We start from the raw sequence: 14825 nt of genomic DNA, 5'->3' as shown, positions 1-14825 counted from the left end.
TGAGCAGCAGGGCCGCTGGTTCAGATCCCACATGGGCCAGTGATGCTGCTCCCTCTACAGTTAAGGTGGTGAACAACTCAACCTGGAGCTGGGCTGCCGTGAGTCGCCAGTGACGGCTGCAGTGGGGCTGCAGTGGGCTGCCGTGAGCTACCGTTAGCGGCCATCCAACGGCTGGCTAGCAACTGCCTCACCCGGAAAGAGCGCAATGATAAAACCAACATGGGCCAGTGACGCAACGTCCTCCACAACTAGACTGAAGAACAAAAGGACAGCAACTTGTCTAATCCCCTTCCCCGATTCCCCAATGCTGTTCCCCTCCCCCAATTCCCAATAAAATCTTTAAGAAAAAAATGTACTAGGACTTTGTCAACAACAGAAATCACATATATGTTAATATTACATTATAACTGATTCAGATACCTCAAAATATTGTTTATGCTCATCACTAGGAAAAATTACACTAGTTATTAGACCTGCTACTATAACTTCTAATTGAGGCATAAATTAAGAAGTAACATCATTACATCAAAAATGTTTTTTTATTATAGATTTTTAAGTACTTTGATAACTATATTTTAATATAATTGATTTATCTTTCAAGCTTATGTACTTTGATTTTATACACTTAAAAAGATGATTCTAAGGTCCACTGGGTTCATAAGAGTGCACACACATGCACACAGAAAAGGATCCCCTGTTCTAATTAGATTCATCTCAAACCACATCCATTTGTTACTTTCTGTCTATTCTTTTCCTCAAGGGAACTTGGCTCAAAGATTGTTGCTTTGGTCTAAGGAGACCTGAAAAATATTAGTTTGACTGAAGGACCCTTTCTTTCCTGCTCTATTGTCTCAGATCAATTCTTCCCTGAATCAGAAAGGTCCTCCAACTTAGGGAGAAACACCCAGTTACAGCGTTGGCTTAAGCTTGAGGCTCTTTAGGACCATAGCTTAAATACGGTTCAGACTTACTAACTCCCATCTGTTTCAATGTAACTCACTAGATTTTTGTTTTGGGACTTGGAACCAGGTTCCCTGTTGTGCAGAGAGCTCTAGATTGTCTTCTTTTTTTCGTATATCTCCATTTGGAATCTCCGAGTTGGAATCTCAGAATTACACTGGTTGAAGTGTAAGTGTAAAATGAAATTTTTCTGTATTTCATAAAGAGGAGGGAAGTAGCGACCTCCCCTCTCCTCCTTCAGGGAGTCTCCTTAAAACCATAATGGACCAACCTTTTGATTTTACAGTGCAAGGCTGTTGGCCTTCTGACTATAAACACATATACTGAAATGAACTCAGAGTTCTTAACAAGGTACACTCACAAGGTACATAGAGACAAGGTACATCAGGTGGTGTCTCAAGGAGATAAAAGAAGTGTTATTTGTTCTTTTTTTTTACTGTATAAATTTGCATGAGATTCTGTCTGGTCTTTTTAGTATCTTTCACAGACTGCCTGCAATATGCATTGTATTCCAGATATGCTTTTTCAATAATAAAACTGCTTTGTTTCTCTTTTAGGTTTTGTGGAATGAACTTGGTTAGTAGGAATTTTCCCCGATAGAAGTAAAGATGTGGCTATCCTGAGACCTCTTGTCTTATTACTTTAGTACCATCTGAGTCACACCAAGACTACTGATAGATACTATTACATACATTAGTTTCTTCATCAATAAAGCGAGGATGACTAGGTTGATTCAACTTTCTGTACAATGTTTTTTTTTTTTTTCTGTTTTTCTGCAAAACCTGGCAGCACATTAGGAAGACATGTTTGAAGTCTGACTTAAACATAGATTCCATGGTAGCAGAGCATGGGAGCAACTTAGCACAGTGAGAGGCCATGTGACTACCCATCTGGAGATAAGGAGTAGTGATTGAGATGCCAAAAGCAAGGAAAACAAAAATGGTTTAACATGAGCTCCAAGTCAGTGGTCACAAGAAAATACGCTCTGAATTACAGCCATTGATTTGCAATCAAATTGCTTTTTACATGGAGGATTCTACATAATACGCTCCAGAATCCACAGCAGCAGGGGTTTATTTATAACAATGTTGACGAGTCTCTAGACTAGCAGGCAAGAGGCCAACTGGAGTGATAATGTGCATAAGAGTGCCTGGAAAATAGCAGGTGCTCAATAACATTAGCTTTCCTTCCCACGTCCTTTTAAATAACACTTTTCTCCCATCATGTGAAAATTAAAAATACTTTGGTTTTATCCCAATACTACTTTAACTTGCTTCAATACAAAATACAGTACCCTTCTTTGTCGAACATGGGTCTAACACGTAACCTGTATGTCTGTGGACAATATCCCTATGGCTAGCTGATGAAATGCAGATATTTGATGCTATTCAGAAATAATTTACCACTAGGTCTTTGTTTTATGAATCTTTCATCTACATGCTTTAGTTATTCTTGTATTTTAATGAGATCAAATGCTAATGGTTCAGCATATTAGACTAGATAGTCTCTATATACATTTATAATGGAATGGGACTCTAGACTAGTTTCACAGCTCAAAAAAGTTTCTAAACTTCAAGATTTGAAATAAGGAATTAGCCCAAGGCAAGTTACGCCATTTAAGCAGAAGATCCGGAATAAAAGTTTAGTTATTTATTTCTTCACACAGTCCAACATATGATTTAATTAAAAGTAGGCCATATGAAGTTACTAATCAGAGATAACTCTATAGTTGGAAAGCTTTAATTACAAAATGAACTTTTATTTTATTTTATTTTATTTTTGGTTTGTTTGTTTCAAAGCTTTCTCTGCAGTTGATAGGGTAAGAGAGCTCTTTTTTTAAAATATTTTATCACTCCACATATACTTGGAAGTTGAACAAAGAATGATGCCAGATGACTACTGGTTGTCTAATCATAATATATTCATGTTTATACACTTTGAACAGACTTATAGGTCATCAGTGATTGAGTAACTTAAATCCTGCAGGATTTATGTTAGCATGAGTGAAACTAAGGTATTTAAAATAATGTTGCAGATTTTCAAAAGAATTGAGTTAACACTGACTATGTATTAAGACATGTGTATTCTGTGCAAAGTTGTATTTCAAATGAAATGCAAAAATTCATTTCCGATAAACACTTTCATCAGTTATCAGTGAGAATTTACCTTTTCTTAATTCTCACAGTTAACCTTGAGAAGATTTCAGAAATAAGTGAAGAACCCTAAATTTTACCACTTATTCTTGGTGTCATGAGACATTTAACTAAGTAAAATATGCCAGGGACTCTTAGGCACTAGCGATATAAAGATATCAATACAAGGTCCTTTGAAGAATTAACCAGCCTACTTATAGGGCAGTGATTAAGAGCATAGACTCCAAAACAAGACTATTGGGCAAGTGACTCTGAGCAAGTGACTGAACCTCTCTCTGTGTCTTGGTTTCCTCATCTGTAAAATGAAAATATTACTACTCGCTAAGTCATAGAGTTGTGGTGACGTATAAAATCATATGGTTACAAAACTCCAAACTGTGCTCAATACAGGTATGTTCTTGCCTCTTATCATTTCTCCTTTCTATGCACTTTCCCTGTTGAGCTGCTTTAATTTATATCCAAAATTCCCTGTTTGCTCTTACTTCTACATGTTCACATATGCTGACCCCTAGGTGTGAATACACCATCCCCTCATGCTTTGTGACTCACCTGGTTCCTTCTCATTTTATAACTTTAAGATTCAGTTCATGCATCACTCTCATAAGGAAGACTTCCCAGATATCTCTTTGTATCTAGGTCAGATGCACTTCCATGCTGTGCTCACAGTACTGTTTTTATTTCTAGCAATTGACCTTAACTGTCTGCATCTCATCAGATTGTAAACTCTCTACAGGCAAGGACCATATTGAATTCATGTTTTTATTGCTAACAGTTAGTGCAGGACCAGGCATATAATTGGTGCTTTTGAATGCCTCAAAAAAAAAAAGGAATGAATGATACCATTTCTTCTTCAGAATAATTGGCAACATAGTGATTCTTTAACAGTCCAGATATGTTTTTCCTTAGGGTCTTATTATCATAATTATCTATCAATTATATGTTCACTTTATGCTATGACAATGGAAAAGATCAAGAATATTGCCTTGGCTTGGTAATAAATAAAATAAATAAGTCATGGGGATGTACTGTACATATGGTGACTATAGTTAATAATACTGTATTGCATATTTTAAAGTTGCTAGGAGAATAAGTCTTAAAAGTCCTTATCACAAGAAAACCTTTGTGTGTGTGTGTGTGTGTGTGTGTGTGTGTGTGACTATGTGTGGTGATGGATGTTAACTAGACTTATAGTGGTGACCATTTTGCAACATATACAAATATGAAACCATCACATTGTATACCTGAAACAAATATGATGCTATATGTCAAGTTTACCATAATTAAAATAAAAAGAACATTGTATTGGTATTGTAGGAAGTACTCATGAATTTAATGATTTACCTTTCAAAGTTCTAAGTCCCTAAAATAACTGGAGCTTTTACATACATCAGAGATACCTTTATCCAGAGTATAGTGTTTCAATTTTAGGTATATATGATTCCATCCTGGGAGTTTTAAGGAGCAGGGGAAGGTTAAATATGAATGTTTTTCCTACCAAGAAGACAAGTGATCATATGCCTGAAGGAAGTCAGAGAGCTAGCCAGCCAGAAAGCTGTGGGAAAAGCACTCAGGCAGAAAGGACAGTGAGTGCAAAAGCCCTGATGCAGAAATGTGAGCAGTGCTTTGAAGAATCATCAAGGAGGCCAGCATGGCTCAATTGTGTAATAGAGAGAGAGAACAGTAGAGAACCATGGTGTATACAGGCAAACTAAGTGGAGCATTACATTATAAGATCTTCGGCATTTATTCAAATTTAGGCAACCGCTGGTGGGTTTTGAGTAAATATGCGATCTAGTCTGACAGTGCTTTCAAGACGATTGTATTTAGAAGAGACTGGGGAAATGGGGAAGGAACAGAGCTAGTTAGCTGGGAGACAGGCAGGCTAAGAGTTAAGAGGTGGCTAGTGTCCTAGATTAGGGCACAGGTGTCTTTATATAAACAAATGCAATGCCAGTAGGTGAAATAAATCAAATTATGACTATTAAGGGGAAAATATAGCAATTGTCACTATTTGTGTTTTATTACCTCTACCTAATATTGAGTCAGATTATGGAATATATGACTTCTACTTTACTCCAGGATGTCTACAGTAACTAAAGTAACTCTGAGTTTCAACAGATACTTTTCAAAGTATGAAAAATAAGGGGAGAATTATTTTCTAACCACATTTTTTTTTTATCACAAAGTGAACTGCAGGTACAGATATCTTGTTCTGTTATCATTTAATGTATGTGACATTCTCATGAGATAAACTGCAAGGTTTCTCATCACATAGCAGGAGTTACCATTTTGAATAACTCCTGCTATCATTTTGAATCTATTTCTGACAAATATAATCTCCCAGTGTCCAACATAAGCTCTTAAAAACATTTTCTTCAGGAAGAAAATGCACACTTAATCCTAAACCATGATAAAAATCTATATTCTAAAATAAACAAACTTTGTAAATTCTTATGGTTCAGCTCAGGTTTAAAAATATTTACTAAGAGCTTTCTTGTATAAATTAACGTGTTGCATAATAAAAAGTAATATGTAGCCCAAGACTTCATGAGTTTATGGTCTTCTGGGTGAGACTAAAGCAACATTACAAGAAAAAAAAACCAAAATATGGTTGCATTTAAAGAGTTTTCAGAGCATGGTCATGTTTACTTTCAAGTAAAAAAAGGAAATAAAAACCTTATTGCCTTATTTTGGCCCCTAAAAATCCTAGTCTAATAGCCAACTCCCTACTTATGTACTCTGAAACAAAGCCTACCAGTCAGTCCAAATTTCCTGCCCATGTTCTCAGGAACTTTAGTCAGGATTCCTACTGTGGGATAAGACTTAGCATGAAAGCAGCAGAGACTAGCAGCCTAATTCTCAAACACTGATGAAATTAGAAATAGAGGCATTAGCAAATTAACACACGACAAAGGCAATTACTAGAATAACCAAAAATAATATAACTCTGGAACACTGACAAGAGGGGCGACGGATGTGACATAACTCTTGATCTTTTATATCAGGGAATCCATAGATATTATTTAGAGTTGGTGAATCAAGAAACAGAGTTTCATTATATTATGCAGGGTCATGGAGAGGGCCATTGGAGCAATTAGAAACAAAACTTATTAGAAGACTCAGCTGAGGAATAGGAGACTAGAACGAGGAAGGGCAGCATTGCTTTACATTGCTTTAAATGGTAAGCTAGTCTGTATCATTTTTTTTTAGTTAACACCTGCCTATTTTAATTTGGTAAAAAATACAAAATTTATCTTAATTAAAAATAATTTATCCTGATGAACAACAAACCCTTCTTGCTCTAATGCACATGCTTTACACGCTAATTTTGACTTTTAAAGTATTAAATTAGTACATCTGAAAGTCAGCCAGTCCTGTGTATTTTGGATTTCTATACAATAGTTATGAAGAAAAACAAATAGATATATTTTAACCTGATCAAAAAATTAAAATGTATTAATCTCTCCTTACTGTGTGACAGTAACAGCCATAGAACCAAGTGCTTTAAATACGTTATTTAATATAATTCTTCCAACAACCTCATGAATTAAACAATATTATCTCACGCTTAAATATACAAAATAAATAAATTGAACAAGGTCACATAGCTGACTCAGGCTTTTTTCCTGTTATTAAATCATCGTTTAGAGTTAAATACCTCTCGTTCTAAAACATGGGCTTTTTTTTACCCCTCTTGTATACCAGAAATTATCAGTTGTGGTCATATTTTTAACATGAATGTATCTTAATTTTTTCCCCTAATAGCTTAAAGCATATATTGAATAACTTTTACTTGATTTCTATTACGTCTTGGCATTATGGTTAAAAGTCAAGTGATCTTCAACTTAATTGATGGTAAGTTTATTTCTCTCTTAAGTAATTTAAAAATACTGAACCCCTGTGCTATTTTCAGGAGTGGGTGAATGTGTATCTATATAATAACCAATAAATTAGATTTAATTAATATTAAAATGACAAAAATATACTAGTTCAACTAAAATAAAATGTGCAAGGCATGTTTTCCAGTGTTATGCTTCTTTTGGACACTTTGTTGAAAATCACATGTATTAACACACCAGTATTTGCTAGGAACTTTACTGGGTCCTATATGGGTTGTGTTTATGAATGGAATCTTTACAATAACCTATTGAAATAAAACTACTACCCAGTTTTATAGACTTAAAAATCAATGTTCAGCTTGCCTCAGAGCATAGGTACAGTGAGAGGATTTGAACTCAGGTTGATTCTTCCCTCCATATTGTCTGTAGAAATTACTATTCAACCAAAATGGACTATACTTAATTGGGCTATAACTGATTCCATGAAATATTTTTGGTCTACAAGAATGTCTTTCTATATATTATGAAATATTCCATGCGGAAATTAATGTTGCTATAAGCTACCAATATAGAAACTATTGGAAAGGAATAGGATTATTTTTGACAGGCATATTCTTAGTGAATGCATGCTATGCTCTGTACTCTTGTCTTTCCCACCTAAGTCATTGAAAGCCATCTATTTAATCATTTATCCCAGGATTTAACACCTGGTGTTATAAATATGCAATAAGTTAAATGCTATCAAGAAATGGTGAAAATCCTTTTCTGAGATAGGGATGTAGGAAAACATATATTTCTCCTAAGAATTAGGTTATAGATTAAAAAAAAACATCCTTTTTATCTATAGTTTTGTGAATCCTTTTAGTTTTCTCAATCAGGATTTTGGGTTATTTCTTCTCTGGCTCCTGAAAATTTTTCATGGTTTTTTATTGATTACTGACATTAAATTCTGGAAAGTGTTATTCTAAGTTTAGTATATGTTTCTGACTATAAACAGATTTTTGTATGGCTCAAAATTCTAGACAATATAATTACTGTCTTAAATTTTCTGTAATCTTCCATGTCTTAAATTTCTTTTTTTTCTCCTTGGGAGAATTAAATTTATAAAAGTTATTTCTCTTTTTATTCCCTTTATTTTCTGATAGATGAAACCATCAATTTAAGAATTAACCAGCTGTTCTAATATTAACAGCAAGACAATTTAGTTGATATCTACTTTTTCTTTGTTTCTCATAACAATATTTTGAAATAAAGAATTTCAATTTTTCCCATTTTGTAGATGACAGACAATAAGCCTAGAGAAGTTAAATGACTGGTGTTTAAGTGAGAAATCTTACACATATAATTCTAACACATGAATACATTATACATCTAGGAAAAATTACCATATTTATCAAACACCAAGAATCCATAATTTTAACGATCAGATCAGAGTGTTTTTTTCCCACTGACATTCACAGTAAAAATATACTTTATATCACAAATGCATATATGTATATTTATTGTATTTTATTTATCTCTATATATAACCGAATAAAATTCCACAAAATGATTTATCCCTACTTTGTTCTTTGAATTATAATGTTTTTTCTTTTATTTATTAAATTTTATATCAATAATAAAAATGCTGGTCACAACCCAGTGAATTGATTTTATGACTCACTGGTAGTGACCCACAGTTTGGAAAATCTGCCCGAGATGATATCATCTCCCTGTCAATTTTGTACAATGCATCAGGGCCATTCACCTGACTAGGGCAACTGTCCACACTGATATTGTTTCTCTCTCCTTACTGAACTCTTCTGTTTCCACTGTACCCCTATCCTGATAAATATAGAGTTATATACAATCACATACATGGTTTTTGAACTTACCATATTATTTTCTAATAACATTATTTCACTTAGTTATGATATCTATCTCCAACAGCTTTAAATAAAAATTCCCATGGTCTGCTATTGAATGCTATATCATTTTCTTTTAGAATGTCCCATTTTTCATTAAAATAATTTCAAAACCATCTGTGTTTGATTTTGTTTAACCCTCAGGTATGAGTTTTTGAAATGGACACAGGTCCACAATTCCATGAAGTGGCGAACCAGTCCTCGTTTTGGAAAATCTTCCAGGAGTTCATCCAGAAATATATCTTCATGAAATTCTGAACAATTGCTATCAAAACCTGCTTCATTGCTAACTGGTGACTTCCCTAGATTCCCCTCTTGCATCCACTGGATCATCTCTTGAAAACCATTCCAAAAGGGCTGTTCGTTTACTGTGGCTAACTGCTTAGCAAATTCCACACCCCAAGTGAAGGTGATGTCTCTTTTTCAGGTGCCTCTTTGGTAACTGCCTTAATCTCAAAAATATTAAGTTGTCTTCCCCTTAAATGTATTTTTACTAAGACTTGTTCTAAGTTCAGAGGTCTTCTCCTGGCTAAGATCATGTCATATCCTTTGTCAAATTGATTTCTATGTATCAGTTTTTTTTACTAACTCCAGATGGCTACTCTCGTATCTGATATCATGTTTCTGAAACTAGTTTTAGGTCTTTCTCCATCTTTCTATGTCCTTGAGTCTTCCTTGTGCTACTGGAGCTGCCTGAGCCACTCTGAGTTGATTATCACTTTTAGACGACCTAATTCTTAGAAGAAATATATGTTTTTCTATATCCCTATTTTAGATAAAGATTTATCACCAATTCTTGATAGTGTTTAACTTACTGCATGTATCTACTTTTGTTGAAATGTCAGTTTCAGTGTGTTTGAGCCTCATTATTCAGCGAGTATTTTAATCCTCTAAGTCCTGAACACAAATAAACAGAACACGCAATACTGCTGCTCTCAGAGAGCTCGCCTACTGGACTATGCACCTTGCTTTAGAAACACGTGGGAATACAAGCACTTTCCTAAAACCATGTCTTTATTGAATCCAATTTAAAAATCTTAGATACAATCCCTGCATTGCTGTACCATATTTGTAGGTTGTATGTTAAATGGTTGGTTTTTTCTTTTAAGCTACAGATATGACTTTCAACATTTATTGATCTCTTTATAATCACAAAAACTCAGCAAAAAAAAAAATATGTTTCTTACCATGACAACTTGGTAAGGCTCTATTCCATCCAGGTCTTCCATCGTCTCCCATGATACAAGTGAGTGTCGAATAACCTTGAAGAACGTACCCAGCATCACAGTAATAGGTGACAGTTGACCCTAATTTATAATCCATTCCAAGTCTGGTGCCATTCATTATATTGCCTGGATCAAAGCAGGACTCTCGGAGTTTTGCTGTAAAACCGTGTAAATATAACATGAATTGTTTTAAAATGTTTTCTTTGAAACCTTTAAGATTTCTTCATATCCACCTCTACATGGAAAGGCAAGCACCAGCACCCTTTCCGCCTCTGTCTAAGTGCTTAAAGTACAAAGTAGTCCTTAACCATATCTGACATTTTGCTAATTCATATTCATTATTAGTAAGACAATAAAATTCTTCATTGGTATTTTCATTAAAATTGGTATCTAATATACAGAGGGTGCCAAAAACATGTACACGCACTTTAAGAAAGGAAAACAAAATTTTTTTTAAATTGTAAAACTCAATATATACCAATAACAAAAGATGAGTACAAGTGATGTTTGACTTCTACAATTACAAGAGGTGCTCAGAGTGGTTACCATCAGCATCCAGACACTTCTGATTATGGTGAACTACTGCTTGAGCAATGCTAACCAAAGTGTTCACTTGTATACATTTTTTTGGCACCCTTATATAGTATATAGTCAAACATAAGATTTTAGAGTTTATTTTTAAAAGGAGGACTTATTTTCTTAATATTTCTTCATTTAAAAGACCTCCCCCCAAATAATATACACCAATTCCACGTGACTGAGCTGAGAAATGACACAACTGCCTACGCTGAGCTCAGCTCAGTACACCACTAAAAGGGAAGCAAAGGACTCTTTCTCTTTGCCTTGAAAACATCTCTTTTAATATACCTGCTCTAGTCATTTCCCACATTTCTATCAGAGGTCTGTCCATTGGAAAATAGCAACAAAATATCCAAACCTGTATCTTTTTGGACAGCCTATGCCAAAGCTAAGCACTGTCAAAGCTAACAGTACCAGACAATTGCAAAAGGAAAGTCCATTCTCAACAAAGGAACTGTCTTCTGTGCACCCAGGCAGTGAACTAAAGGGACTGACAGAACATTTTGAAAATACGTAGAGACATAGAAAGGCTAGTTCATCCATTTGGCAAATAGGCACTACAGCCCTTTGTTGTTAACAGATCTGGGTAACAGCTTAGTATTCCAAGTTTTTTATTATTATTATTATAGATTATTTAAGAAATAATAGCGAAATGTGCAATGTGAAGACTATCTCAAATTCAGGATAACAAATGTGATTTTCTACATTAGAATTTATCTTATGTTAATAGGAATTCAGGAGGTGGGTGTATCTCTGGATATGACTCATGGCATCATTGGAATTTAAGTCAATAACATTAACATCTTGGAATTTGGCTATTACAGAATTTATATCACTTTAATATATCCAAATGTGATTAATTGCAACAGTAAGAATATATAGTACATATTTTCCATTCATAAAAGTTTGCTGAGTTCAAAGTAGTTCAACATTTACTGGAAATGAGAAGGTTGTGCTTTAGGAAGAACACTATCTAAGATTTCTCCCAATTCAAGTAAAGAGGTAACAGTGGAACCAAATATTTAAATGATTTCAATGGAATATTAGAGGAATGAAGACCACTTTCTTTCCTTCTTTCCAACAAATACTTAAGAGCCCACTACCCAACTAACTCTGGCAATATAGCAATGGACAATCAGAAAATATCTAGAAGTCAAGGAATTTACAGTCTATTAAGAATTATATTAAGTACAGGGCTGGCCAAGTGGCTCAGTTGGTTAAGAGCTCGCTCAAGAGTGTGAGCTCTGAGCAACAGTGGTTCTAGTCCTGGCCCGAGCTGAGCAGTCACTGAGCTGCCAACAGGTGGCAGGGAGGCTCAGCTTAAAAAAAAAAAGAATTATATTAAGTACAAATTTGTAATTGTGATGACTATTGCAAAAGGAGAAGTATTCAGGAGGCTTCCTGAAGAATTGACTTTTAAACTGAGCCTTGAGAGATAATGAGGTGGCGAGGAGCAAGAGATGTGGGGAATGGGGCGGGGGAGGGGGAGGAAGTGTACTGGAGTGTGCTGGTCAGATAAATCTGATTCCAGAATTTCAATACAAAGCTAAATAACTTGATCTTCTCCCAACTACCCATGCGTGCACACACACACACACACACACACACACACACACACACACACACACACACACATAATTTGTACCCCATCAATGATATTCAGAATTCACTATAAAAATTGCTTCTCAATCTAAGGACCCATATTTCTTCCCAGATAAAATATTCAAACAACACTGTTTTCAGGAAAGAACCAGCAGGGCGACTACTAAATTTGGTCACTAAGAATGGGGATTTAGAGTTGCAGGGGTTGGTTTGTTTATTTTTTAAGAATAAAACCACACATCGAGTCTTTCCTTAAACAAGCAGGAAAACACGATGTAAGTTTTAGGTATAAAAGCAACCTAGCATTTACAACCTGCCTTCATGAAAATGAGCTAATCCCCTTGTGGGAAAAGGAAGGATTGAAATTACTGTTTAAAAGGATTAATCTCTTCGACAAGTCTAACAGCCTAATACTGATCTTTTGAAAAGCTTACTTCTTTCTTCTTTAAGTTTTCCCAAAAGTTTTGGTGACATATCAGTGACTCTTTAACTCAAACATCACTTTCTGAGGAAAGGAAAATATGGTCAACAAATTAAAAATCTTTCCTGTGCAATAGTTTTATATCGCCAGCCTCATTTTGAAAGGTTTCATTTATGTCAGTGTTATGTTTACACGTTACTTTAAATTCTTGGTGAACAGCTCTTTATGAATAATACTGTACTTGCTTATTTCCATGGTATATTATAGTAGTTGAATCTGGAAATTTTGAAAATACCTGGAAAATCCTTATATAAAGGTCTCGGCAGTAGCTGGAAAAGTGATTTTCATTTTTTTAAATGTGGAACAGACAAGTTGATAGCATTATTTTTTATGAATAATTAGTTTTATTTGCCTTAATAGTAGTTTGCTTACTGAATAGATCCTAGGTAAAAAGAGTGCCTTGCCTTATATTCTCCAAATAAGTTACATTAGATGTCTGCTGGGTGATAGAAGTGAGCATAGCAATAAAACTTATATCTTACTTCTGGCCTTTTTTTTTTTCCATTTTTATAAAGCATTTATTTTTCAGAATTTTTCTGCAGAAATTTAAAAATAGCTTACTTCTTATTTTAATGAAAAAGTTTGACATTAGAGAACTGAAAAATGTCCTTGAAGATTCAATTGGAAAAATTACAGCTTTCCTATGCTTTTGTTTCCATTTTATTCATAAAGACATATAGATGGTGTTATACATAATAAGTATAATATCTATAACATTATAAAGTTTTTATCATACTTTGTACCCTGGCTTAGTGATAACTAAACAGTGTTTGTTTCATTCATACTTAGAAACAATTAAATTTTTTCTGGACTAATAACCATAAACATTTTTACTGTTAATAGAATTTTCTTTCAAAAATTTATTCCCACATAGAGGTATACATTCATGAAGGGACCATTATTATGAATAATTTCATTCTCTGGATAATCAAAATTAGTTATATATTATTTTTGGTTTTGAGAGGTGACTGAATTGTATAATATCCACCTGCCTATTATTTCCACAATAGTGGAAGTGTGTGGATGGGCATAAATTTGCTAGCATGAGTTCAACAACTAAGAATAAGCTCCCTTCTAATTGTGTGTGCATTATCATCCCCTTATCTAATCATAATCAGTCCCAAGAGGCCCTCCTCATTGGAAAACTCCGCGCTCACATAGGGCCAGATCTCCCAGGGTGCTCCCAGGATAGAAATACAAACTGTACATGTGGTTCTTTATTTTGGAAAATACTGCTACCATGAACATCAAATCACTGCCCCCAGATTATCTCAGGGTAAAGTTGAAATATAATAGGTTGCTCAATATCTTACCTTAAACTTATAGGTTAATTTAGAAAATAACTTATGATACGTTTAAGAGTCTTGGCTAACTTATAGCACATGATCAACTACCTTTAAGTTTTCCACTGTACATATCGGTGCCTATATATTTTCACCCCTTGCCAGCTAAAGCACCAACTAGCTGCCAGGAGGTCCCTTTCAGTAGCACAAAGCTGTATATTGTCTCTCCATCAAAATCAATGTAATTTATTAAAAGAATATAAATATCACTACTATATGAGTCCCATTTGTATAACTATTATAATTATAAACATTGAAGCCATACTTATTAACATTATAATCTAAAATGCTCTATTAAAACAATGCAAATGAGAGCAGTGTTTAAACTCTAAATATTTATTCAATTGTAAATTTGTTAATATTGTATCTCACTGAAATTACAAGGAGAAAAATGGAGGCTACATCTGATTTAAATACTTTGAGGACATTGAATTCAAATTAGCAAAGCGCATTCCCCTTACCTCCAAACTTCTCCTCTGTTCCAATTTCCTATTGTCTACATATTGGAGCATTTCTACTATTTGTTTAATGTACACGTAATGTGGTATTCCTTCCAGAATCTATGTTAGCAGCCTTGTGTTTCTGTGATGTTTGAATATAGCATTCATTTATAGTTCAAATGCTTTGTACAATTACTGTTGTGTATTTGTGTATTTGCACACAAAGAGAAATAAGATTCAGTGTCTACCTTCAAAGGGGACATGGAGAGACAGGTTTGAACACAAGTAACAGCAACTA

General features: G+C 34.4%; 1 protein-coding gene across 1 annotated transcript in view; it reads right to left on the bottom strand.

Annotated features, from left to right (window-relative positions):
* Nucleotides 1–14825, bottom strand: part of CSMD3 (CUB and Sushi multiple domains 3) — a gene marked incomplete at its 5' end in the record, with an annotated part of 280868 nt that overhangs the window by 244877 nt on the left and 21166 nt on the right. Inside the window, one exon of the mRNA XM_019628256.1 lies at nucleotides 10044–10238. Within this exon, the coding sequence (XP_019483801.1) occupies nucleotides 10044–10238 (195 nt within the window). The remainder of the gene's footprint in view (nucleotides 1–10043; nucleotides 10239–14825) is intronic.

Source organism: Hipposideros armiger, unplaced genomic scaffold (genome assembly GCF_001890085.2).
Source record: "Hipposideros armiger isolate ML-2016 unplaced genomic scaffold, ASM189008v1 scaffold_770, whole genome shotgun sequence".
Classification (NCBI taxonomy): Eukaryota; Metazoa; Chordata; class Mammalia; order Chiroptera; family Hipposideridae; genus Hipposideros; species Hipposideros armiger.
This window is presented reverse-complemented; position numbering and strand designations above follow the sequence as displayed.